Genomic DNA, 27,724 nt, shown 5'->3' on the forward strand with positions numbered 1-27,724 from the left:
AGCCCCGGAGCAGTCTCGGCAGCGTCGGAGAGCGGAGAGGGGCTTCGGATCACGGATCAGCGCGGTGTCCGGTCCGCACCACAACAGAGGAGCCCTATCGGCGTGGAGGGCTGTGGGAGGCTCGGGTCGGTGGTGGTGGCTGCCCCGAGGCATCAACGGCCGACACCGGGACCAGGGCGAGACGAACACCGGACCCCTCCCCCCACCCCCAGTCGGAGCAGATGCTGCGCCGGGACCGGGGGTCGAGGCAACAACAGCGGGCCCCTGCCCATCTGCAGCGGAGTGCACTGGCTCCGGGACCAGGACGTGACGAACACCGGACCCCTCCCCCCACCCCCAGTCAAAGCAGATGCTACACCGGGACCGGGGGTCGAGGCAACGACAACGGACCCTTGCCCATCGGCAGCGGAGGGCACTGGCTGCAGCACCGGGACCTGCGCGGATAGTTGGGGGCATGGGAAGTCTCCCGCCCGCTACGCATCAGAGGCATAGAGGGCAGCCGGCATTGAAAACGAAGGCGAGACGAACACCGGACCCCTCCCCCACTCCCGATCAGCAACAGCTGCGGATACTTTCCCGGGACTGAAGTCAACAACCACAACGGGCTGCGTGAACAGCCTAGGAGTTCTGGCGGACGGCGGACGTGACTCCCGGTTGCCCCCCCCCTCCCCCTCTCATGCTGCTGCAAGGGCTCCAGGAGCAGTGATGCGGAGCAGACCGGCGGACCAACAGATTTCTTGCGGTGCTGGCGGGGACCGAGGATCGGGCATGGGGACTAGCACGCACTGCCAGTAATTCACCGCATCCTACCTCACCTCCTGAATAGACCCTGCAAAATGTGATATCGGCAATACTACATCCTAAGCTCTAAGGCGCCACTGAGCTGAAAATAATCATAAGGTACTTTATTTACTCCACTCATTTCACATTTTTAAACCGCCATTGTTCACAAGGGCAGGGGTCACTAACTGAAACCATAAATCTCTGCCGGTATCTCCAGAGGCCCACGAGGCTCCTCGGCATATCTCCTCCACACAGGTCCAAAGCAATAACAACAAACAGAGGACTATGATTCCCCTTCTTGGCGGCCATCTTACACTGTTCTTTCGCAGTGGCGGTCATCATGGACTAGTTCAATCTCACTATTGGAGCAAGAGCTGAGACCAGACACATAGTCTAAGTTCTACTACCGCGCTCCTTACTTGCCTGTATCTTGTGATAGTGTCTGCCTTTTATTGCAGCCTTTCTACATCTACTTGTTTTTGCAACTGTCCTTACCTATAATGCACCGACTGCTACAACATATATTCTTGGATGCTTACAATGTACAACAATTTGTTTCTCTATGTACTGGCCCTATAACCTGTTATGAAATTGTTTCTTACCTGTAACGCACCGACTGCTTCCTCATATATTCCGGGGTGCCCACAGTTTACTCTATTTGGTCTTACGTAGTGGTCCTATATCCTGTTTTTACCTGTAATGCACCGATTGAGATGCTGGGATTGAGATTTCTGTCATGACTTCAAACTAATTAGTTGTAAAGGGGCAGCTGAAATTCCAGGAGCCTAGTCCCAACAGCTCGACGACGTCGGAGGGCTGGAAGTGGTCCCCCGCTACACGGCGGAGGAGGGCACTGGACATCGAATGCTGTCTTATGTAAAGCGCTTTGATAACCTAATGGGTTCAAGATCCTGAAATGTGCAACGTAACTGATTCTATGTAAACTGCTGTGATAACATGTAACGGAACTGGTGCTATGTAAAGCGCTCTGATAACCTAATCGGTTCAAGTTCGCGCTATAGAAAACTCTAAAAATAAATAAATAAATAAACTATGCCAAGACCACTAAATGTTTAGGCTTTTACTAAAAAAGGGTGCCACCTTCAGCTGGTCTGATGAGTGCGAAAAGGGCTTTCAGCTCATTAAAGAGCACATTACTAACGCTCCTGCTCTTCAGCCTTTTAATGGTAATAGAGAAACTGTTGTCACTGTCGATGCTTGTGAATATGGCTTAGGAGCTGTTCTTTCACAATTAGCCTATGGTAAAGAATTTACCGTCGGATTTGCCTCCAGGACTCTCCGTCCTGTCGAAAGGAAATATTCAGTCATAGAGAAGGAACTGCTTGCTTGTGCTTGGAGTGTTGAGAAATTCAAGTCTTACTTATGGGGTAGACCGTTCATTCTTTAAACCGACCATCGTCCTCTTGTTGATATTCTGTCAGGCAGAAACATCAATTGCACAACTGCACGATTGGCTAGACTTTCCACTAAATTGTTGGAATTCAACTTCAAAGCTATCTATATCCCTGGTGGTAAAAACAAACGGGCAGACTGTTTGTCCAGGTTACCCTTACAAGAACCTGATGAAAATGATTGGGAAACTGAGATTGAGGAATGTTTCATGGCCAACATTTCTCAAACTTCTATTTCTTTTGCTGAATGTGATTGGATCAAGGCAGTTGAAAATGATGCCATTCTTAAAGATGTGATCTCTTTCATACAAAAAGGTTGGCCTAAAGAAAAATCCCTCTCTCCTGAACTTCAAATTTATTGGAAAATTAACTCAGAACTTTCTTTGGAAAAGGGCAAAATTGTTAGGGGTGATAAATTCATTCCCCCTTCTGTTTACAGAGAGAAAATTATTGCTGATGCCCATTCTGGACATCTAGGAGCCACCATTACTAAGAGAAACGTCAGATTGAATTTTTGGTGGCCAAAAATGGACAATCAAATTGTGGAAGCCATCAAACTTTGTTCACGTTGCAACACCAGTGACAAAGTTCTTATTTTAGAAGGTGTTTGTGATTCTGTTGTTCCCCCTCCTGCTAGAGCTTGGCAAAAAATTGGTCTGGACTTTTTAGGTCCGTTCCATGTCCTTCCCAACACCTCTAAATACTTCCTGGTCCTTGTTGATCATCTTTCCAGGTGGGTCGAAGTTGAACCCATCGATGTTCCCAACTCTAAGAGTGTTATTGATTGTTTAAGTAGAATCTTTCTGAGGGAGGGTTGTCCGGAAGAAATTCTCACTGACAACTGGGTACAATTCATTTCTAAGGAAATGGGTGTTTTCTTGAATAATTGTTGTATTAAACATACCAGAACTCCGTTGTACCATCCCCAGAGCAATGGCAAAACCGAGAGATTTAATAGAGTTATTGTTGAATGTGTGCAAGCTGATTTCAGATCAAACAACTGTATCTTTCAAGCTGTAAAACATCTTATATGGTCTTATCGGATTTCTCCCCATGTTGCCACTGGCTTTTCTCCTTTCGAACTGATGAGAGGAAGAAAAGCTTGCTCCCAAGCTTTCCCCTTTTGGATGGTCAAAAGTCTCCACTGGGGCTGTGATTTAGAAGAAGCGTGGGAATGTGCTAATAAGAAATCTTCCAGTTCACTGCCTTGCTATGTGGAGTCAGGAAAAAAGTCTTCCCACAACATTCATGCTGGCGATTGGGTCAGAATTAAGAATCCTGTCATGGTTAAGAAAGGTTTTTCGAAATTTCTTGATTCTCAACAGGTTGTTGAAGTTCGCAAGAATGCTGTCAAACTGTCAAATGGCAATTGGTGGAGCACTTCTCGGGTTGCTAAAGATCCTTCCCGTGCAACTGCTCCCTCATCGAATGTCAATATTGGTAATGGCTTAAAGAAAAATTCGAATGTAAATATTGGTAATGGTTTAAGGAAAAGCTCGAGAGCAACTGTTAGGCCTAACAAATATCGTGATTATATCTGATTTGCTGTTCCTTGTTGTTTTACTGTGTTTTTAGGACTGTTTTTTTTTCTTTTAAAAAAGGGGGGAGGTGTGTGGTGATCTGTATTGCCATCATTTCATCACCTTGTGATGTCACCCATTGGATTCTCTTGTACTGAAGATTCCTCCCCAGTGTTCCCTGTTTTGGCAGTTGCAGCTGCTGTGTCCTTTCCTCAAGCTGGACGGCTCTCTTCTCCTGAATAAATCCCTATCTACAATTTCCTGCCTCCGCCTCATCCTTACATATGTGCATTAAAATGATAGACTCACATCAGGTGAGTTTTTCTGGCAGAGGTTTCAAATAAAAAGTTGAATTCCTTCCAAATTCCTTTCATATTCATTCTGCTAGAGCTCCCTTTTTGCCAGTATGTTTTTGGTGCAGCTTGGGCTCTACAGGGTTATATTGGTTCCCTGAATCTGAGGAAGCAGAAGTTTGAACACTCATTGAGACCAGAGAAGAGAGGTCTGCCCTGCAAGAAAGCGAGGAAGGAGAGGACGAGAAGACCACATTCCCGGGGTCCACAAGCGAAGAGAAACCGCCTGGGGGCAACACCTGCCGGTCCTGCCGTCCCGAATGAGGTGAGGGCGGAGTGACCTCCTCTGCCATGACCCTGGAGGGCAAGGGCTTCAGGCGAGTGTCCTTATTCAATTTTCTTACCATTGGGAGGTGGCGGCAGTGCACCAGTAACCTGACACTTATCCCTTTTGGAGCACCTAAAAACAACTGGAAACCTCACTAGTACTTCGGGTGGCAAGGTGATGGTTCAACAACTTCTAGTTATCCCCTCTCTACCCTCCCCTCCAACCTGACTGGACCTGGATGGGCAGATTACTCAGCAGAAGGTTACGAATTCCCAGGAGGAGGAAGCTTCTCAAAAACAGAGTGAAAAACTAGCCTTGGTTGGACTATTTTCCCCTTGTGTTTTGGAGACAGTTGTTGGGACATACTTTTGCCTGTTAATTAATAAATATGTTCCGACCCACATTTGGCCTGGGCTTCCCCTATGTTCTAGTGACCACACTCTGGTTATGCTCACCCGATCGTATTTGTTTTGGTGTCTACATTTATATAAAAATCTGCTTTGTTTTTATCAATTGGTGTTGAATTCCCTTCAAGTCGTGTCAATTACTTATCTACCAAGTTGGTGGTCTGAAATACTTAACACATGTTCCTCTGGGTAAAGCCTGCCTGCTCTGTGCCACACTACAAGGACTGAGCTAGGGATTTATTAGTGTGAATCTAAGGACCTATTTGGGTAATGTGTGATTATTGCATAGTGAAGACTAAGCAGCCTCGCTACATAATAACCCACTTTACTACAATGTTTTAAAACAATTATTCTTAAAATATATCCATAGATGTGTCAGAAAGTTATTAACTTTATAATATACAAAATATTACAAGTCCACATTAAGAAACAGTTGACATAAGGATGTATTTTCAACAATGCCTTCTTAGCTATAATTCTATAATTCATACAAAGAAAGAACCAGATATATGACTGCCTTTGGCTAGATATACACTATACAAATATCACATACATACAGATCAAAGTTTTGGTATGTCATGCCTTCTTCAGTTTAGTCTTGCCAGACACAAACATATGAATGCCTACCTTCTTTGTCATCATGGTACTTGACTGCATCCTGTATTGTGTCGGGCAGGTTAAAATGAACTGTGCGTGTCTTCCCTTGCTTCAGACTTTTCTTATACCCATCCTGTTTCTGAAGAGCCTTTTCCCGTTCATAGTATGCCTTTAGCTGGTCACATCGCATGCGTCTCACCAGCCTCTGACGCTGGCCTAATGGAAGGGACTCCAGCAAACACTGGTCAATTTCCATGTCATGGGATCGAAAAACATTACAAAGTTGAAAACAACCTGCAACAAATGAAGAATGAGGACATTAATGCTCAAAATTATGTGGGAAAATTCTCAAATTTAGACAGATAAACACACACACATACGTAAATAAATATATTCACTGAAAAAAACAACATTTAAAGAAATGGCAGTTAAAACATACCGTTTTAAACGAGTACAACCACAATAGGCCCTGCCCTCAAATAACCATAAATGGTGCCCCATCTAAAGAATTTCCTTTTTCACGCTGAATAAACTAGTTGGTTCGAAAGGTATGGGCAGCCTTATGAGTTTGGAAAAACCCATAAACTTCTATGTTTGTGGACTTTTAAAACTCTGATCCAAACTTGTATCACCACGAAATTTGTCAGAGATTTACTCCAGTTAAGTGATGGAGTAACTCCCCTACGATACACACAGGTATATTTAAGCTTGCTACTGTACCAGATGGAGTGAAAGAATAGCTGCTAGTTTATGTTTTTTCCTTCCACAGAGCAAACATTTTTCCCGTCTGAGACAATCCTTTCCTTGCCCCCCTGATGGTTTTGGCTTGGTGCTCATTTTCTATTGCCATCCTAGAATACTCCTGCACTGTAGTCATGGCGGACTCCTAAATTCCAGCAGTAAGGCAAGAGTAACATAAGTGTAAGGCACATTTAATCATAGGAAAATCAGTGTGAATGTGAGTGTTTAATGGCTAGCCTCGGATTTCAGCTCATTAAGCATCCACAAAAAATGAATCGTTTACGCAACAGCGTAATCAATGACAGCAGTCTTTCTTTGCAAATTTTGTTTCAGGTCTTAATGAGACAGATATCAGGCATGAGAGCTACTGGGAAGATGAATCATAATCTAGTTGGTGTTTGCTTTCACCATATCACCGTAAAGGAGTAATCACAAGTGCAATATAGATATTGAGCCTGGTGATTATCTGCAGATGAGGAGACACCCCACAGTTTGGTAAACTGAAATAGAGAAACAATATTATGCTAGAGCTCAGTGACATAAATACCCAAAGTATTAAAAAGGTGAAATCTAAAATCATTCCCAAAGCACAAAAATGCAGCCTCTTTCTATAGTATGTACACAACGTAAAACTCACTCCTTCCCCACCTCTGACACCCTACCGGCCCCGCGGGGGCCAAGAACTCTCAGAAGGAGGTGATGTTGTCCAAGGCGTAGACTTTTTATTTACATAAATCAAATAATCACCACAAACCATCACAAGAGTGCAAGTATTCCACTTGTACATATATATCATTATTCACATCATCACACTAGCGACATCCACATGTCAAAAGCAGTAAATAAAATTAGGCCAGACATTACACTTGATCTTCAGCTTGGCCGTACATTTCAACTTAACTTGAATGTGGCAGACTCGGACGACATGTCAAGACAGTAAGGAAATTCGGCCATAGATTACATTTGAACTTCTACTTGGCTGTACACTTCAACTTGAATTTGGCCAACTAGGCCGTCCCACTCAGCTGCGCATATTGTACCAGCAGGCCCCAACGCGCTACAGCAAACAGTTGCATTACTTGAAATACAGGGCACTGCATAGCACACTGGCCCACCAGGGTATCTGCACAGAGGCAGCCTCCCCAACATTTTACTCAGTCTATAGGTTGCAGGTTAGGGAAGTAGAGTCCAGGACCACCAGCAGGCCAGTCCCCTCCTCACCTACCCTCTGCACACTTCCATCCTACCCCCTCCTAGGGTCCATCTAGTGGCTGAACCTCCATCGCTGTGCATGCCCCTTTGCTGTTATCTGTCAGCGCTCCACCTTGCTCTTCTGCTGGGAGGGTGGGTTGTTTAGAACGCTCCAGTGGCTTCCTTGGCGTCCAAGAAGACAAAGAGGATGAGACCCCGGGACGCCGCCTTAAATAACATACTTTAGTTTCAGTTTCCTTTACGTATTGAAGAGTCAGCATGGATCCAACCCCTTCCGGCATCTAGGCCCTGGAGGAGTCTCGGCTCCGTGGCGCAAATAAGGGCACCGCTCCCCTAGGTGTGAAGGGCGCCTGCTTATTTCAGCAGGACATCAGTTCATACTTTCCGTCTTAACGTTTCATTTCACAATATAAGGTCAGATACACAAAGATTTTCCAGTAAGTGTTGCATATATTGTAGTCTTCCTGAATTCCTCCTATATTCTAAAAGTACTTCGAGAGCATTTTTGCCTTACTCCTAAAATTCATGAGTAATGGAAAAGTATTACAACAGTAAGTCAGAGCAAAATATTTGTGTATCTGCCCCCAAATTTTTTTCCCAGAGGTTCAGTCTTAGTTGCTTCTCAAAAGTAACTGAAATAACACACCTTATAACAATGAGCTCTATTTACAAGGATTTTCCTGTGTTTTACCGTTCTACAACTTCTAATTTCTAGGTGAAAGCCAGGAATAAGCCAATTCTACTCTAGCTTACTTCTGAAATTGATCAGTAAGCCAGAAATACTGAAAGAGTAAGCCACAGTTACTCAGTCATCATCTTCGTACATTGATTTGCAAGAGAATCACCTAGGACTGAAAGTATATGAGCCCGATTCACAAAGATTTTGCTCTGACTTACTCTACAGTATGCCTGACTTACAACTGAATTATAGAATAATATATAGTATATGTTTTAACAGCCACATATTAATTGTCGAGGAGAGGCAAATGTTATCCTTAACATAATGTATTATAGTTAAGCCAACCATTAGGGTCATTAGCTGAGCAGACAGTGTTACATTCTTATAATTACAATTAGAACATATTGATTAACTGAAGCGAACATGGGGATTAAATGAAAAACAATGATAAATTACAGTTTTGTTAAACAATTGGATAGTAATGAAGTGTGTTACTGTATATCAATTCTATTGAGTGGCTGATAAATTGCTGTTGACTCCGCAGGAGGAAAAAGAACACCGTTTCGTCACTACACAACATATTTGAAAACCACTTTAATAATGCAGTTAAACATGTAGAAATTTGCGTGAGTTTGTTTTCTACTTTTCAAGGGCTGGGCGCGAGAAAAGTCGTTTAGCTCTCAATGTTCTTGGTTTGAAGACAGGATGATTTCCTACAGACGTCACCTTGTCAGCCAGTGTAGAAAACACAAAGCTGTGTCTCTAAGGAAAACTAAAGGCGGAAAAAAGGCCAGTGACAGAAAAAACTTACAGAAACGTGCCAATAGCAATAGCACAGGAACTTAACAAGAGGAATCAGCAGAGAAATAAGAAACAACCGCCAGGCCAGAGTCTTAAGCGCTACAAATCAAAGCATTGTGATCATCGCAGGCTATATAATGAAATATGACCTGGAAATGAAACTAGGACCAAAGGAAGTGCTTCCTTCATATTGGCTAGGAAACATTGCATTATAGTCTATAGGATGGCAGACATGATGAATTGAGTTGACATCCCACACTATCATGGCACTATCATTTCCTATTGCTGCGTCCTTCCTGATGTCTGATTTCCTACCCACCCCATCATGGCACTATAATTTCCTATTGCCAAGTCATGCAGACTCCCGAAGGCCCCAGCCAAAGTGGATGGATGCTGCAAGTAAGTTATTATGCAAGTGCATCCCACAGGTATGCCAACATTACCGCAAGAAGGAAGGCTTCTTATCAGCAGATCGGTCCAGGGGAGCCGCCACCATTGCCAACAGGATGCAGCCCGTGTGCGCGTCCAACAGTACTCATGGAAATGTTCTTAAAAAAGCCATTCACACTGAACTGAGATCAGAACTTCAACCTACCACAGATGAAAACAACCCTCGAGAATTACTAGATGGGAAGTCAAGGAAAGGAAATGGAAACAGTTGTAGCAATTCATCCCTTGAATGGAAGACATAATTACTGTACTTTTCCTTGATCAAGTCGCCTCTGCCCAACTGAATCATGCCTTCACGAGGACTCTTTTGAAGAAACTCATGGCTGACTCGAAGGTCCTCCTTAACTATCAGTCAATCCCCTGTAGACTCTTCCAGATTAATATATTGGTCAGCTTTACACAGGGTAAACATATGTCCTCCTAGCAACTTCAAATAACATTAGTGTATGTACACAGAACTTGCAAGGCTCGTACAACATACCAATGAGAAGGACTGTCAGTATTTACATTGAGTATAGGTAAGGATTCATAGTTCAGGAAAAGATCACACAGTGGGCCTCTTTATAATATCAGACTTTCCATCAGTCAGGGTGATGCAGAACCTTGCTGATGAACATACAGTATAGCAGTGAGAATAGAGGGTCATGGAGGGTCATGGTCATGATCACACAAGTTGTCAATCACCTCCTCTCCACCTTCCCATGCAATGACTGCAGCTCATCACAGGATGAAAAGAACCAGCGATCCTCATTTACATATAGCTGTAATAGGAACATAGCACGACACAAAGGGCCGGATGCATCACTATCAGGAACAGCGATTACATTATTGCCATTTCCACTTAATCCCAATTAGTTAATAGGTAATCACTATTCCTAATGATGGAGTAAGGATTCGCACATAAAGCGACTTGCTCTCTCTCATGAACCTCGTTAACTTTTAATAGTATTAACCAACCCTGTTTGTCATTAATACTACACTTTTACAGTACACGCGGGTGTCCCAGCGACGCTTGCCTATGTGTCTATTAATCCTAACTCCACTTGCATACTACAGAACGGCCGCTTCGCAGAAATTCAGTCTGCGCATGCGTCGGTCATACCCATGTGACGTGACGCACTCGCAGATTTGGAGGGAGAATTCGCTCATGCGCATTGTAGCTAAAATGGCCGCTTGTCTCTAAACACGCTTTCTGCTTGCCCATGCTGCTTGGCATTTCTTTCTATTTCCGCTTAACCTTTAACCGCTGTAGTTATTCTGAAGTAAGGGGTGCAGAGTAGATTATCATGGTGTACAGTGTATTCTATTTTTCTGTGTTATTAATTTGTTTTCGCTTACTTTTCATGTACCGCACGCTTGGGGCCTGGGAGTGGGGAGCGGCGCCATCTTTAAAACCTCCTACAAACCTGTCACGTGATGTGGGAAAAGCCGAACCGCGCAGAAGCAAGCCCAAGCCAGCTGGCTCCTGAAGCTGAGTTGCGCCTGAGAACATCTTCCATGCACTGGGAAGAGAATTCGGCTGTACCTAAAACTGATACAAATGTATATTTTTATGTGTACTCTATTGTTTTACACCTTTCTCATACCCTGGGAACTGGAATGTAAGGGGTGGGTACTAAGAAATAAATATTAATTGTGGGAACACAGAATTTGAGGTGGTGACTATGACCTAACCACCTCTCCTGACCAATTGTAAGTTGGGACCCTGTCACTTGCAACATTTGTGGGTTGTCTGGGGACCCAAAAAGAGTATATCTAGCCTAGTTTAGTTAGGAAAAATTGTCCGACTTTCCGAATAGCTGACCTGTCACCGACCCCACGACTCTATAGGTGATTGATACAGAGAGCTGCAGAGCGCTCTGTCCGAATCCCCACAAACGCCAAGGGGTGGAAATAGTCTTGAGTGCTGGCGAAGCACTTTGCAGGGGAATTTGAGAACCCAATCGGGGTTACTGGCGGATTTCGTGCAGTGAGGGGGTAGCACAGGCGTTGCATCCGAAGCTGCAGGTGTTGGTCGTGCCCTTTATGGTGAGCCCAGTCCTGACCCAAATCCTGAGGGGTATCCTGTCCTGATTTTCATGAGCTGTACCTGCTCATCTACTGGCATCCTAAATCCTTGAGGGTCCTTGTCCTCGTCTTTTCCCGAAGCTGACCCGTGGCCAGGGTTAGTCCTCATTCCTGTCCTAGGTAAATATACCCGTGGGTGTCCGTCTACTATCCTTTCCTTCCTGCTCTTTAATAAAGCCTCTATGCCCATGTTATTCTCTGTGTTCTCTCTAATGATGCATATGCAAATTGTTTATTAGTATGTTCCATTTTTCCCTTTCCTGTAGGGCATATTGAAACTGTTTTTGCTTAAATAAAGTGTGATGAATATTATTGATGTGTAGGATCTAAGTTAGATAGACTAAGATTAGCGTTTGAATCACTTATAGACTTTAGGAATTCACAGACTAATGTGTTTTAAACTTACCTTCCCTAGTATAATCCTGAAACTGAAATAGCATGTTCCCTGTTACCCTTACCCAATAGAGTTCTAATCGCACCCAATGGTGCTTGCCCTTATCCATAGTTATATCATCCTTGTAATCCTGATCATTGATGTTTTGATTTGCATCTGCCTTATATTCTTGTCACTTTGAATTTTACTCATTATATAAAACTCTTAAAACCCATCAGGTGTCTGTGGTCCTTTTAAGACTTACAAAGTGTTATTTAATGAAAGAATAAATGTTTAGAATTATTTTGTCACCTATCCTCTAATACGCTCCTGATCCATCAGGAAGAGTAAGTACCTGTGGTAAGTCAGGTGTCATGGTAATAGTGTTACAGAAAACACATATAAAAAGTACTGATAGTGGCGCGTAAACTCACTCGACTCACTAAATTGAATTTCAATCACGTCATGGGCCCGAGTGCGTGAAAATCTGGTAAACTCAGAGCCGGGTGACCTGCGCGCTCTATCAGTATTTTTCTGGTAGCAGAGCTATGGTTAGGACTAGTTAGATAGGTAGTTGCTGTTGAACCGTGAAAAATAAAATGTGCTGCTGAATATTTTTTGCTGCTATAAAGGATTGTTATTTCATTTAAATGTCATAGAATAAGTTTATTATATTTCATGAAATATTAAGTATATTACTAACCAATTGTGAGTGATTGTTTTTATGTTGTGGGGATCCCCGGGGAAATAAAATAGCAGGTGGTGAGTAGAATCCACTTGGCTGTGAGGTCACTGGCTAGGAGGGAGATTAGTGCATGGTTAGGCAGAACTGGAAGCGCTAATTAGGACTTTCATAAATTCATTGATGTGTAAATGGTAGCTACCAATACCGTAGTGAAACTCCCCGTTGTGATATCACCTAGTAAGGGTCACAGGCGGCAGGAGTAATAGGTTCTTGGGAGCTTGAATGATAGCAAGGGAGGACATTGGTGAAAATTTACTTAGTATATATCCCGGAAAGAAGTGGATTAGTCAAAAGAGTAGCAGGTTCTCTATTGCTTGTGTGAGGAAGGATAGGCAGAAGGGATCTATCCGTAGTGAATGAAAAGTAGACAAAAGTGGTTTACTTGCAGTAAAAGAAAAACCCTCTTTCTTTTTAAAACCCTCAAGCACAGTGGCAAACGTTACACGTTGTTAACTAAAATTCGCACTTGCACTTTAAGAAAAATTCAACGTTTCCGATATCTTGTGAAGGAGGGAGTCAGTCGCAAGGCTGCACTGACGTCACTCCGTGCCGCGCTGGTATTGGTTGAGCCCGTGGGTGTGTAGCGAAGCCTGAATTGTAAGGGAGGGGTGAGTGCCGCAGAGTGAGACCGCGTCTCACGAAGGGGCTGAGCACCCATTGGTTGACAGATTTTGCAACCTCAGTGCTGATTGGTTGCTGTAAATTAAAAGACGCGCTAGCATTGGAAGTTCATAAGTAAACAAAATTAATCAATCCGAGCTTGAGGATAGTTTGGAGAGGTGTATGTGGTATCCCGAATTCTTACCTAATCCGCAAAACCTAGGTTTTCATAAGGAACAGATGCTATGAGGTAGACCTTACAATATGTATGGAGGAAAGAGAAAATTAACTCTTGCCGAAAAGATCAAGAATTATTTTAAGAAAGACAAACCCATTAGAACTGGGGGAGGGTGTGATCATTCCACCTCCTAATACTCCTGCATCTTTTATGATGTTTGACAAAGGGTACCATACTTGTGTTTGGTTAGAAAATTGGGTAAAGTACACTGAAGATGACGGAGTCCTAGCATTTCCCCTCGATGGTACTTTTAATGGTAGAATCCTGTTTAACTTGAGAACCCGAATGAATGAATTACACCCCTGACCCAGATTAACGCAGTACGAGGCTTTAGAGGAATGGGAGATTGAGGCTCTAGAGCAAGACAGACCTCGAATGGATAAGGGAGTGAGCAAATGGTATCCAAAATTACAGCGAGAAACAAAAGAGCAGAAGATGAAGCAGTGGAGACAGAATATGATGGTAGAGGGATTGTTTCCGATGTTTGGGGTAACCTAACAAACAGGAGGGAAAAAGACAGAGAAAACTCGACATTTAATGGCCATGGGGGATTCGGAGGATGGATATCTGGAGGATTTGTTGATGAAAAATCCATCTCCTTATGCTGAAGCTTCAGGAACTCTAAGTTCGAAAAATCCTTTTCTCCACCATCCCAGAAGTAGGAGTGCCAGCGAGACAGATGTAACTGGTACTGGTAGCAGACCCAGTAATAGTGATGACTTTTGCAGACCTAGTACCGCAGTCCCCAATTACCGACCTTTTGGTGAAGATAGACCCGGATCAGCCATCCCCACTGCCCCGAATATATACCCTCCTTTGGTGCCTCAAATAATGCATGACAACTCGTCAGAAAGAGTTTTACAAGAACGAGAAAGAGATGCCCTGATTAAGCAGCGAAATGACCTAATTCAGACTATAGCTCAGATACATCCCAGTCCTGACGCCATGACAATCCCTGTAACTATTGGACCTGCTATACCCCTTTACGGGGATAGGCAGGCTAGCCCTAAAACTCCAGTTATTACTACCATTCCAGCACCCCCCAGAAAAGAGCCGCTTATAGTTGAAGATCAGGCAAGTGAATGTGAGTCAGTGATCTCCCTAATGGATTTACCTATAAGAGAGCCTGGGAACAGTGAATCTCGGGCAGGGAGTCAGGCTAAGGCAAGGGAAGTCCTAATCGAAACAACATCAGGAATCCGGAGTGCCACAGTGGTGTCTCTAGAGGAACTAGTTAGATGGACAAAAGAAATGGATCGAGAAACTTCCCCGCCCAAACCTTTGGATATTTACCGGCTGAGGATAGAAATAGAGGAACTAATGGCCGGAAATGTGGGATTAGACAGATTGAATACCCTTAACGAAGAAGAGTTGCTGTTTATCAGCAAGAGCCTTACACGGAACACTAGAGTGCTCCATGAGAAATTAATGGACACTGCTGCGGACATGGGAATTGATGTAAGTCGATCCAAAGTCTTGCAGAAACCCTATAAAGCAGAATTCTCCGATAAAGATCTGGAGAACATGAATGTGTCAGGGAAGAAAATACAGATAAAGGAATTGCTGAATATACTGCAGAAATGGGGAGATCTAGATAAATGGAAAGCCAGGTGGGCAAAGAAAAAGGAGGATAGTAGGGTCAAACCAAAGGTTTCTGAATATGTGTTAAAAGAAGTAGGCCAAGCAGAAAAGCTGTATCCCATGAGAGAAGTACCAGGTGGGAAATATGTACATGTCCCGTGGTCCCGGCAAGACATTGTGTCTTTTACCAATGACTTCCCAAAATTGAGAGATAAGCCAGTGGAGTGGTATAGGCAGGTGGAGCGATTTGTGAAAGTCCAAAAATGTCTCCTAAAGGACCTGGATGGGTTCTTTGACATTGTAGTTCCTGTAGATTTATGGACTGATTGCAAGATAGCAATTAATTGACCCAGTGACGAATATGCAAGGGACTCCCGAACTGGAGCTCCTTCCCCAGAGGTAATGAGAAAATATGACCAAGTCATACAATACCTAAAAGGAAAGGTACCAGCAATAGAGACTGATTGGACCCGAATAGATAGAACTACCCAGGATCATAATGAAACTGTGCATTCCTATTATGAGAGACTATTACAGGTATTCAAAACCTACAGTGGCATCGATAATATTGAAATGAAGGATATGACTCATTTCATTTATCGATTCGTGTTGGGTTTGAGACCGGAAATATCCCAGTGGATTAGGGACAATAAAATCTGTTGGCAGGGAAAGCCCATAGATGATGTCCTCAAGTACGCTAAGTACTGTGAGGATGAAATGGAGAACAAAAAGAAGGCCCTGAAGGAAAAAGTGATGTGGGCCCGGGTAAAGTTGGCCGAGCAACAAGAGAAACAGTTAAGCAAATTGAATAGTAACGCTCCAAATACTAACTCTGGGGGAGGAGGGAAACCTTGAGTAAAAATGAGTAAAGAAGAGGCCAAGGAAAAGTTCCCCTGTCACGGGTGCAGGCAGATAGGGCACTGGAGAGACGAGTGTCCACATTTGCAGGCTGGTAATGCCCCCATAAATGGTTTAAATCCACAGGTGCAGAAAGAGGGGTCACGAAAGAATCAGCAACAGGTAAATCCACCTCCATTGCCTCGAGCTCCTAGACCAAATTACAAGAATCAGGCTCAACAGAATGAGAGGGTTGAAGTATGGGAAGGACAGAATAAGAGAAATGCAGCAACTTCACAATTCCTGCTAAATGATACGGAAGGGGAGTGCGTGCTTGGCGCCTCCCTACCGGTAGACCAGACAGGGCCATACATTGAAGGAAAGGTTGAAGGAAATAATGTCACCTTTCTGTTGGACACTGGTGCTACCCGTTCGACTGTGAGAACAGCGGACGTTCCAAACCTTCCCCTCTCGGGAGAAGCAATCCAAGTAGTGGGCGTATCAAACCAGATTATTAGCACTCCTGTAACTGAACCCATGGAGATTTCTATAGGAAATTTCAAAGAAATGCACAGATTTGTGGTCTGCGACTCCAGTCCAGTAAATCTACTGGGACGTGATTTGTTGTGCAAAATTAACTGTACCATCTTTTGCACACCAAAAGGTGTCAAAATTCAGACCCCAGATGAAGATGGCCTGTACAAACTAATGTTGCTAAGGCCCGATGCAGCAGTTAAAACTCTGACCATTCATGATGTACCTGAAGAACTCCAACAAAAGGTGATACCAGAGGTGTGGGATTTCACCGGGAGAGATGTAGGATTAATGGCAAATGTGGACCCAGTTAAAATAGCCATTAAACCCAATGCTACCTACCCGAAAACTAGACAGTATAAAATGAGTGCAGAGGTGAAAGCTGGAGTCGCATTCGAAATAAACAGATTACTGGAGGCAAACATAATACAGGAAGTAATGAGCAGTCCTTGTAATTCACCCATAATTGGAATCAAAAAGCCTAGCGGAAAGTACAGGGTAGTGCAGGACTTGCGAAAGGTAAACCAGATTGTTGTACCTTGTTGTCCCATTGTGCCAAACCCTGCAGTAATCCTGTATCAGATCCCTTGGAAGGCAGAATGGTTCACTGTCATAGATTTGTGCCATGCGTTCTTTTCCATCCCATTGCATCCAGACAGCAAATTTCTTTTCTCGTTTGAGTTTGACAGTCATGTCTACGTCTGGAATCGTGTCCCTCAGGGGTACACAGAAAACCCCTCAATATTTAATCAGATTCTAAAAAGATGCCTTGAATCCTTAGTCCTACCAAAGGAGTCTGTCTTGGTGCAGTACATAGACGACCTTCTAGTAGCGTCTAAAAGTCAAAGCGACTGTGTTACTGATACCATTGCTCTGCTGAATCATTTGGGCAAAGGAGGACATAAAGTGTCCCCGGACAAATTGCAGTTTTGTAAAAATTCAGTGAAGTATCTGGGACACCAGATAGAAAAAGGTATCAGGAGGGTCACTTCAGAAAGAATTAGAATAATTCGAGATATGGAATTGCCCAGAACCCAGAAGGAAGTCAGGATGTTCTTGGGAGTTGTGGGCTACTGCAGACAGTGGATTGTGGGATTTGCTGTTTTGGCCAAACCTTTGATAAAAATGACCAAGAAAGGAGTAGATGATCCAGTTAGCTGGGATGACGAAAGCATGACAGCCTGGATAAAATTACGAAATTGTCTGTGCTCTGCTCCGGCACTGGGAATGCCTGATTACTCCAAGAACTTTGAATTATTCTGTGACACACGAGACAATTGTGCACTCTCAGTCCTAACACAAGAACATGGTCTGACTAGACGTCCAGTGGCCTACTTTTCAGCCACTCTGGACCCAGTGGCTGCTGGGCTTCCCGGGTGTCTGAAGGCAGTAGCTGCTACTTGCACGAGTCTGGAACAAAGTGAAAACATTGTTATGGGACATCCTGTAACGGTTTATGTTCCACATTCAGTTGTGATCCTGTTAACCCGAACCAAGACCCAGTATCTCACGCCTAGTCTACTGACTAAGTATGAGAGAATTCTTATTGGTGCAGAGAATGTGATAATTTCCCGATACAATATTTTAAACCCTGCAACTTTGTTGCCTCTCACCCAAAATGCAAAAGTGGAGTGCGAAATTGAGCGTAATTGCATTGACCTGACTGAGTTCAGCACCAAGCCACGTCCTGATATAAAAGAAACGGCCCTTCCCACAGAGGACCTAGTGATGTTTGTGGATGGCTCCTGTTTGAGACATGAGGATGGCGGGTTGAGTGCTGCCTATGCTGTAGTCACACTGGAAACGACCCTAGAAGCATCCTATCTAAGTGAAATGAAGTCTGCCCAAGTGGCCGAGCTAATCGCATTGGCCAGAGCTTGCAAACAAGGGAAAAATAAACGAGTAACCGTATACACTGACAGTCAATACGGTTACGGGGTTGTTCATGACTTCGGCCAGCTATGGTTGCAAAGAGAATTCATGACTTCCTCAGGTACCCCTATCAGAAATGGAAAAGTGGTGCAATCCCTGCTGGAAGCAATCCAGTTGCCCAAAGAATTGGCAGTAGTCAAATGTGCTGCTCACAAGTCTGGTAATGACGATGTGACAGCCGGAAATAGATATGCTGACCAAATTGCCCAGTATTGTGCCCGATACAAAATGTCCCTAAAAATCAAATTATGGGGGGGCGGAAACAGCTGCCAACTTATGGGGTTTGAGAATGTATCTACCTGGAGGGAACTAAAAGAGTTGCAGCAAGCAGCAGAGGAGGAGGAAAAACAAAGATGGGAGACTGAGGAATGTCAGCTCAGGGAAAGAGATGGTGTTGTGGTTGATAAGACGGGTGTGCCTGTGTTACCAGATAGCATGGCTGCCCCAATGGCCAGGATGATTCATGGAGATACCCATATTGGGAGGGATGCAATGTGCCGAATGTTTCACCAAGTGTTCTACAACTCAAAGTTCAGGAACATTGTGGATGGGCTTTGCCAGAGGTGCCTGGTGTGTCAGCAGTTCAACGCAGGAAAGAGGACTGTGGTAGAGCAAAGTACAATTGGAAAGGCAGAAGGTCCTTTTGTCAGACTACAGGCAGATTTTATACAGTTGCCTATGTGTAAAGGATACAGATATGTCCTGGTTAATAGTTTGCCTATTCTCAAGGTGGGTGGAAGCCTACCCAGCAAAGAAAAATGATGCCATTACTGTAGCCAAGTTGTTACTCAGGGAGCTAATACCTAGGTATGGATTTCCAGAGACAATTGAAATAGACAGAGGTGGGCACTTTGCCAACGAAATCTTAAAAGAGCTATATACAGCATTCAAGATTGAGCCTAAGTTACACTGTGCATATCGTCCAGAGGCTTCTGGAATAGTCGAACAAGTGAATGGCACTATAAAATCAAGATTGGCCAGATGTGCAATTCTACAAAATTGAATTGGATAGAAGCTTTACCCCTTGTCTTGATGGGATTGAGAATTATTCCAAACCGAAAGACAGGCCTGAGTCCCCATGAAGTACTAATGGGAAGAGTGATGCGACAGGCATGGGTACCTGGACACAAACTGCTGAGTATTTCTGATGATTTGGTGCAAGAATACTGCAGGCAGCTGGGTGACCAAGTTCGTTCTATCTCTCACCAGATTGGGGAGACTGCTGTCGAATGGCCAACCACTCCAGCCCATAAACTGAAACCTGGAGATTGGGTGGTGTTGAAGAAGCACACCCGGAAGAGTTGTCTTGGACCAAAGTGGGGAAAGCCAAGGCAAGTGATCCTTGTAACTACCACTGCTGTAAAGTGTGCTGGCGTGCCGAAGTGGATTCATGCCAGCCATACCAAGAAGGTAACCGAAGAAGAGGCGGCTGAGGCTGAAGGTGGTGCAGCTGAGGAGACTCCAGACGAGGGTCCGGATCTAGCTGATGTAATACTACCGAGCACCAGTCAAGACGAGTGGTTCCCAGCAGATGACCTGATTCTTGATCTAATAAGAACCAGAAAATATTCCTACCTAGATAGAGAGTGGGATAGTGAGGACGAGACAGGGCTAGAAGAAGAAGGTCAGGTTATCGAGATTCACGTCAGACCTGATCAGGAAATAGGTCAAGTAGGGACAGACCAAGTCATCGATACTCCCCCAGAGACTCCAGAGACTGAAAAGGGACAGATAGTAATTAAAGCTGAAGTTCATGCGGAAGAAAATCAAGGGTTCGAAGTGCATGAACAGGAACAGATAGACATAGACGAACGTGTTCAGGAAGCAGAGTCCAAACCAATTGAAGACCAAAGTCAAATACAAAATATACCTGAACAAGGCCAGCTTAGAAACCAGGCAGAAGAAACTGATGAAAGACCTGGAACTAGTCAGACAGGAAAGGAAAAGGACACTGCCAAAACAATAGTGCCACAACAGAGCGAAAATAAAAGAGTTCACGAAGAGGGTCAAGTTTCCTCGACCACTAAAAGGCTCAAGAAGAAAAGTGAACCGAGATACATAAAGAGGCTGAAACTAAGATTGAAAACAGTGGAGGAGAAAATAGAAGACCGAAAAAGAGCTGCTAGTGAAAGACAGAAAGCAGGAACTCAGCAAAACAGGCGCAGTACCAGCTTGAAAAGACTAAATAAAAACTATCGAAGTCCTGAATGGACCTATTTGGTGTTGGAAGAGATTGATGACCCTGAAGAGAGTGACAGAAGCGATCAAGATTCAAACGAGGATCAGAGTTCTGAGGTAGAAGACCCACCTTGAAAGGTGAAACTGCGTAAGCCTCTTGTATTAAGAAACAAAGAGGGGTTGGAAAGCCACCTGTAAACCAAAATGTCTGATTCAAATGTAAATGGAAGACCTAGAGGGAATTGTTGTAAAACTTGCTGTAAAATATGCTTATGCAGCGTAGCCATAGTTATAATAGTATGGATAGGACTAACAGTCTTTATACCTTTTATGATAATTAAAGATACTAACCTGTACCCTACTAAACCGATGACCCCAGACTCAGAAGTTGTACATACAGAAGAAACACCACGAAGTATAGAAAGACGTGACAATTCAGTCAGTCTGAGACAAACACGACCTGACTTAGAAGCACCAGATGAGGAAGGACTACATTTTCACAAAATGAGAAACAGATCACATTTAAATGTCTTTGCAAATCTTTTAGTGCATTACGTAGAAGCTATGGAAATAGAAGATTGTTATGTTTGTATGAAGCTACCAACTTCAGTAGCTGAAGGCGTGACCTATCACCATTTACCCCTGACCTATGGAATTTCCTGTAGTATATTAGCAAGCTTATTTTATAGAAGCACTCTGCAGTACTACTATTCAAACACTGACGTGATTTTTTCTGAACTGCCTATTCGGGGACACCTGAACCTTGTGCATGTCAGAAGCGAAGTGACTCGTTACATGGGAGAATATTTTCTGACTATAGGTGACATAGATTTAAATGAAGCTCGAAGAGATAATTTGACTTGTTCATTACATGAGCAAGAGAAAATGTTTTTGAAAATGGCAGAAAAGAGAAGGGAGAGTTTCCAAAGAAAGGCCAACGATAAGAGACAGAAAACTCCTAAATGGGCTGAAAACATGGAGGGCACCTCAGATGGCGAAGCAAATCCTGCACTGTTGTTGGATTTTGAACGAAAAGGGAAACTCTGTCTTCATAGAGAAAAGACTAGTTATTATATCAATGTATTCATCGGTTCCAGTGAATGCGAACATAATTACAAGGTAATTGGAGGTTGGGGTTTCAAAAATGGGTCAGAACCTGTGTTTCCTGGAATTTATTATATATGTGGAAACAAGGCTTATTTCAAATTGCAGGATCACTGGTATGGAAGCTGCTATTTTGGCATTGTCTTCCCGAAAATATACCATGTGAACAACGCTGCTGGAAGCAATGAAAATACTAATGCTCTAGTGCGCAGTAGACGTGAAAGTGTAGGAGAAATTATAGGTGATATTTTTAGTGCACTGATACCTGGAGTGGGAGTGGTTCTGAATACTCACCGCATTTGTAAATTGTCTACAGTAGTGGATCGGTTGTCAACTGACACTGCTGCTGGATTCCTGCTGGTCAATACTGAAATGGTTGCGATCAGATCAATGGTTTTACAAAATCGCCTTGCTCTTGATACCTTATTGGCAAAAGAGGGCGGAGTCTGCAGAATGCTGAAGGCGCAACACTGTTGCACTTACATTCCTGATAAGAGTGTAGAAATTAAGAAATATGTACAAAACATAACTAATTTGGAAAAAGAACTCAAACCACTGGAGGGTGATAGTGCCTGGAAGAGACTAACCGATGGTCTCTCTGTAGGTAGTTGGTTTACTAACATAGGTCGCAGCCTTGTAGGGAAAATACTGATGCCAATAGCTGGAATAAGTCTGATTGTGTTCATAATAGTAATTTGCTGCAAATGTCAAAAGTGTAGAAAGAAGTATACAGTAAATAAAAAAGTGGTCAAGAGAAATATTGACGAACTTGAGTTAGAAGAGTTAAGAAACCAGATATATAAGAAAGCCAAGAGTTTCCATCCTAATAAGGATGTTGAGAAGAGGCTCAACAACAAATTTGTTGAAATAGAAATGAGTGAAATGTGAGAAAAAAATGAAGTTGGAATCTGTTTCCATTAATAGTGATGATGGTAAATATCATCAAAGAGGGGATTGATGGTGTAAGGATTCGCACATAAAGCACCTTGCTCTCTCTCATGAACCTCGTTAACTTGTAACAGTATTAACCAACCCTGTTTGTCATTAATACTACACTTTTACAGTACACGCGGGTGTCCCAGCGACGCTTTCCTATGTGTCTATTAATCCTAACTCCGCTTGCATACTACAGAATGGCCGGTTCATAGAAATTCAGTCTGCGCATGCGTCGGTCATACCCATGTAAAGTGACGCACTCGCAGATTTGGAGGGAGAATTCGCTCATGCGCATTGTAGCTAAAATGGCCGCTTGTCTCTAAACACGCTTTCTACTTGCCCATGCTGCTTGGCATTTCTATCTATTTCCGCTTAACCTTTAACCGCTGTAGTTATTCTGAAGTAAGGGGTGCAGAGTAGATTATCATGGTGTACAGTATATTCTATTTTTCTGTGTTATTAATTTGTTTTCGCTTACTTTTCATGTACCGCGTACTTGGGGCCTAGGAGTGGGGAGCGGCGCCATCTTTGAAACCTCCTACAACCCTGTCACGTGATGTGGGAAAAGCCGAACCGCGCAGAAGCAAGCACAAGCCAGCTGGCTCCTAAAGCTGAGATGCGCCTGAGAACATCTTCCATGCACTGGGAAGAGAATTCGGCTGTACCTAAAACTGATACAAATGTATATTTTTATGTGTACTCTATTGTTTTACAACTTTCTCATACCCTGGGAACTGGAATGTAAGGGGTGGGTACTAAGAAATAAATATTAATTGTGGGAACACAGAATTTGAGGTGGTGACTATGACCTAACCACCTCTCTCCTGACCAATCGTAAGTTGGGACCCTGTCACTTGCAACATTTGTGGGTGGTCTAGGGACCCAAAAAGAGTATATCTAGCCTAGTTTAGTTAGGAAAAATTGTCCGACTTGTCCGAATAGCTGACCTGTCACCGACCCCACGACTCTATAGGTGATTGATACAGAGAGCTGCGGAGCGCTCTGTCCGAATCTCCACAAACGCCAAGGGGTGGAAATAGTCTTGAGTGCTGGCGAAGCACTTTGCTGGGGGATTTGAGAACCCAATCGGGGTTACTGGCGGATTTCGTGCAGTGAGGGGGTAGCACAGGCGTTGCATCCGAAGCTGCAGGTGTTGGTCGTGCCCTTTTTGGTGAGCCCAGTCCTGAACAAAATCCTGAGGGGTATCCTGTCCTGATTTTCCGTGAGCTGTACCTGCTCATCTACTGGCATCCTAAATCCTTGAGGGTCCTTGTCCTCGTCTTTTCCCGAAGCTGACCCGTGGCCAGGGTTAGTCCTCATTCCTGTCCTAGGTAAATATACCCGTGGGTGTCCGTCTACTATCCTTTCCTTTCTGCTCTTTAATAAAGCCTCTATGCCCATTTATTCTCTCTGTTCTCTCTAATGATGCATATGCAAATTGTTTATTAGTATGTTCCATTTTTCCCTTTCCTGTAGGTCATATTGAAACTGTTTTTGCTTAAATAAAGTGTGATGAATATTATTGATGTGTAGGATCTAAGTTAGATAGACTAAGATTAGGGTTTGAATCACTTATAGACTTTAGGAATTCACAGACTAATGTGTTTTAAACTTACCTTCCCTAGTATAATCCTGAAACTGAAATAGCATGTTCCCTGTTACCCTTACCCAAAAGAGTCCTAATCGCACCCAATGGTGCTTGCCCTTATCCATAGTTATATCATCCTTGTAATCCTGATCATTGATGTTTTGATTTGCATCTGCCTTATATTCTTGTCACTTTGAATTTTACTCATTATATAAAACTCTGTGTTATATAATGACCTGTGGTGGGAGTGCTGTCCGGAGTGTGCAGCAGGCCGTCACAACTCTTGGCCCCGCCCACCTCGGCAGCACGACAGAGAATCGCAGCAGCCGCGGTAATGGCGTTTCAGCGTCTCTGATGTTCCCGAACTGCAAGAAGCACCGCGGTTCATTGTTCTCTCGGGTCGGAACTTCCAGGAAACAGTAAAAAAGTACTGAGACACTCCCCTCGCTTCCCTTGCCTCAACCCAACATCGTTCTAATATCGCCCCTGTTGTAACGCTGTGGAGTCTTGCTGTGGGGTTTTGCTGATTTTGGGATTGCAACCAGGCAACCACGCCCCTGTTGTATCGCTGTGGAGTCTTGCTGTGGGGTCTTGCTGAATTTGGGACTGCAACCACGCAACCACGCAGGGTGAGAGGTTCACTTCTGCGCAGCCACTTAAAGGAGGGAAGGAGGAGGCTTTCTCACATTGGAAAGACAAGCAGCAAGGCAACCTTTCTTCATTTTGCTTATTGCTCCACTGTCCAGGAGACCGTGCGCGACTGGTCAGAGGCACGCCCACCCGCCCACCGGTGTTCTTAATACCTCGCCGGACCCGCTGGCGCGGGTCCCGCAGCGCCGGTAGTGCCGGTGAAGGAAAGGAGGCAGTTTCCGCTCCTGGAGGAGCATTCTAACACCCGCCTGGAAGCCGCACGGGACTCCACTGTCCAGGAGACCGTGCGCGACTGGTCAGAGGCACGCCCACCTGCCCACCGGTGTACATAACAACGTCAGGTCGACGCAGCGCGGGACGTAGCGCGGGACCAACGCCGGACGAAGCCCGGACAAAGGGCGGACAGTCTGTGACAGTCCGGGACAGGCAGGGACTGGGCTGGGCCAAGTCCTCTGGATCTTCCTTAAAGGTACTTTGTGAGTCGTTTATCTTTAAAGTTTTGGCAATCGTTCCGGAGTTATGGGAAAACGGAAGCTGTTAGAAGAATCAAGTGACCTAGCAGTGGGGGCACCCAAGGGAGGGAAAAAAGCAAAAAAATGCAAAACCAAGCAAGTGGCCAAACGAATGCCTAATGCGGGAGCCAACTGTGTCATGGACCGAATAGACGATTTGATACAAGATTGTGGAGACATACTGACCCAAGCTCCCATAACTGTTGAGATACCTGATGAGGGGTCTATTCAAACAGGGTCTGGGTTGCACAAAAAGCTTGATAAGGGGGAGGTAAAAATTCCTGATATGTTTATGTGTAAATCCACAAAGAGGTCAGAGGCTCACACCGTAACAAATGTTGAGAAAGAATCTTGTGTAGATCAATTGGACCCATACATAGTTCTAGATGGTAGTGTGGTGGACTTAGAACCGTTATTTAGTAGCAATAGGTTCTCTGTTTTGTCTCAGTCAGGATGTGAGGACCCAGTAGGAGACTCGATGATGCCCACTGTCAGTGAAAATCTTACATCTGTGCCTGGCCCTATTGGCATGCCGATCTCCCCTGATTTTACAACTGATCCCCTGTGGGTAATTATTAAACAACTGTGTGGGTTGGTGGAGGCATTGCAAGTAAAAGTCGATAACCTAACGGTCCTAGCTAACGCCAATAAGATTACACCTGAACTTGACACACCTAATCCATCAAAAGCGAAATTGACAGGCTCTATGAATAATACCATGGCTAGAGGGAAGAACTGTGTTCCACCTGCACCTCTAATAGCTATTCCACCAACACTTACCTTGCCTATCAGGAACGAAAGGGGAAACACACAACCGGTAGGCATTTTGCACGCGAAGGGAAAAATTACGACAACCTTGCCTAAAAGCATCCCTACAAAACCTAATGCCACACCCAGAATTTCTCAAATAGATGGAATCAGAAGGGGTGAGAATAGAAAGGAGGGTTGCATGCATGATCCTAGATTGGGTTCCCTTAAACCTTTTAGTCTTCACCATAATGACTACCCTAATAATACTAGGGCTGTTTATATGGTGAACGTTCCTAAAATATTCATGGGGCGAGACCATGAAACTCCGGACTCTTTAACGAATAAGACAATCCATTGGATTAGGCACATCAGGGGGTGTAGGTCTGTTATCAGGGAGGATATTTCCAAAACCACAAGATTCACAAGTCCCGGCGACACCTATGACTGCATCGAGGTAGTCTTAAAAAATCCAAAGATAGCAGAGGGCTTGATAGCCCTGGAATACAGGACCTGCTCCCCAGATAATTCCCGGATTCAAATGAGATCTCAACCCTTCCAAAGAATGTCACAAACTAATGTAATGTCAGAGAGGATCACATGTGATACCACCTCAGGATTGGAAACTAACGATTGACTCCGGATTGGAGAAGTATCACCCAGGGAGATAAGTAGCAATGAGGCTCCAAATTTCGCACTTGTTGTAATGGACCACACTTTCTCTAGCTCAGAAATACCGCCCACAGGGATGTTAAGTGCACAGAATAGAGTAGCAGGCACCATCCAGGATATTAACAATTCTGTAAATTCCCCTGTTACTACAGGGGTTCTTCTCTCCTGGAATATTGCAGGACTTGGAGCAAAAATGGACTCCCCAGAGTGGGCTTCCTTTATCAATGGACATGATATATGTCTATTCCAGGAAACCTGGGCTCTGGAGCAGTTACATTTCCCAGGGTACCTGAACTATGCAATCCCTGCGGTAAAGAAAGGGAAAGGTCGACCATCAGGTGGCCTGGCTATTTGGATTAGGCAAGATCTTGATGTAACAGTTAAGGTAACTCCTACTAGGCACAGGGATCTACAGGCGCTCCTGCTCGAGTTCCCAAAGCAAGACCCTATTTATCTATACAATGTATATGTCAGAAGTACCGGGGGTAAGAACTCGGAAATTTTAGCATTTCTGGAGGAACTCCTAGAAAGCAATTCTCTCCAAACTAATAATATTATTATAGGAGGAGATTTTAATGTAAACTTTGAACCTCTCCTGAATGACAACTGGGATCTTTCAGATGAAGAAGATAGGGTATGGGGGGTCCCTAAACTGGATTTACCACCCATTAAAAGATGGACTCAAATTGCTATCCAACTGAACTCTCTTTGTTTAAACAAGGGAGTCAGATCTGCCAATGGTAGAACGGAGGGTGACAAAAGTGGGGCAAATACCTTCAAGACTGGTGCCCGGCAGAGTAGAATAGATTACATTCTAGTCAGCCTGAGCCTGTGGAGTTATCTTCAGGATATGCAGGTTATGGATAGACTAGAGAGTGACCACAATCCTCTATCGGCCAAAATATCTTATTGGGAATCACCAGTAGCTTTAATTAGGGCGACTGACGCTGTTACTCCAGTGGACGTGGTTATCACTAATGATATGCGTCACGTCCGCTGGGCTAAAGTTGCGATCAATCAGGAGAATGTTGATTTTATAGCTGGTAAGCTTACGCAGGCAACAAAAGATATGAAGGGGATACTGGTAGCGGAGTGTCCAACCCATAATAAGGAATACGCAACCGAGATACATGAGGCTTTTTTTAAGGACCTACGATCAGTATTTGTAAAGCCTTCCTTAAAAAGCGGTCCTTGTAAACAAGTCTC

At 44.0% G+C, this 27,724-nt stretch overlaps 1 protein-coding gene across 1 annotated transcript in view; it reads right to left on the reverse strand.

Annotated features, from left to right (window-relative positions):
• The window catches only part of MYO16 (myosin XVI), a 2,821,299-nt gene that overhangs the window by 2,476,828 nt on the left and 316,747 nt on the right, over positions 1-27,724 (reverse strand). Inside the window, exon 2 of the mRNA XM_086934162.1 lies at positions 5,371-5,634. Coding sequence (XP_086790288.1) covers positions 5,371-5,634 — 264 coding nt within the window. The remainder of the gene's footprint in view (positions 1-5,370; positions 5,635-27,724) is intronic.

This window comes from Lissotriton vulgaris, chromosome 8, assembly GCF_964263255.1.
Source record: "Lissotriton vulgaris chromosome 8, aLisVul1.2, whole genome shotgun sequence".
Classification (NCBI taxonomy): domain Eukaryota; kingdom Metazoa; phylum Chordata; class Amphibia; order Caudata; family Salamandridae; genus Lissotriton; species Lissotriton vulgaris.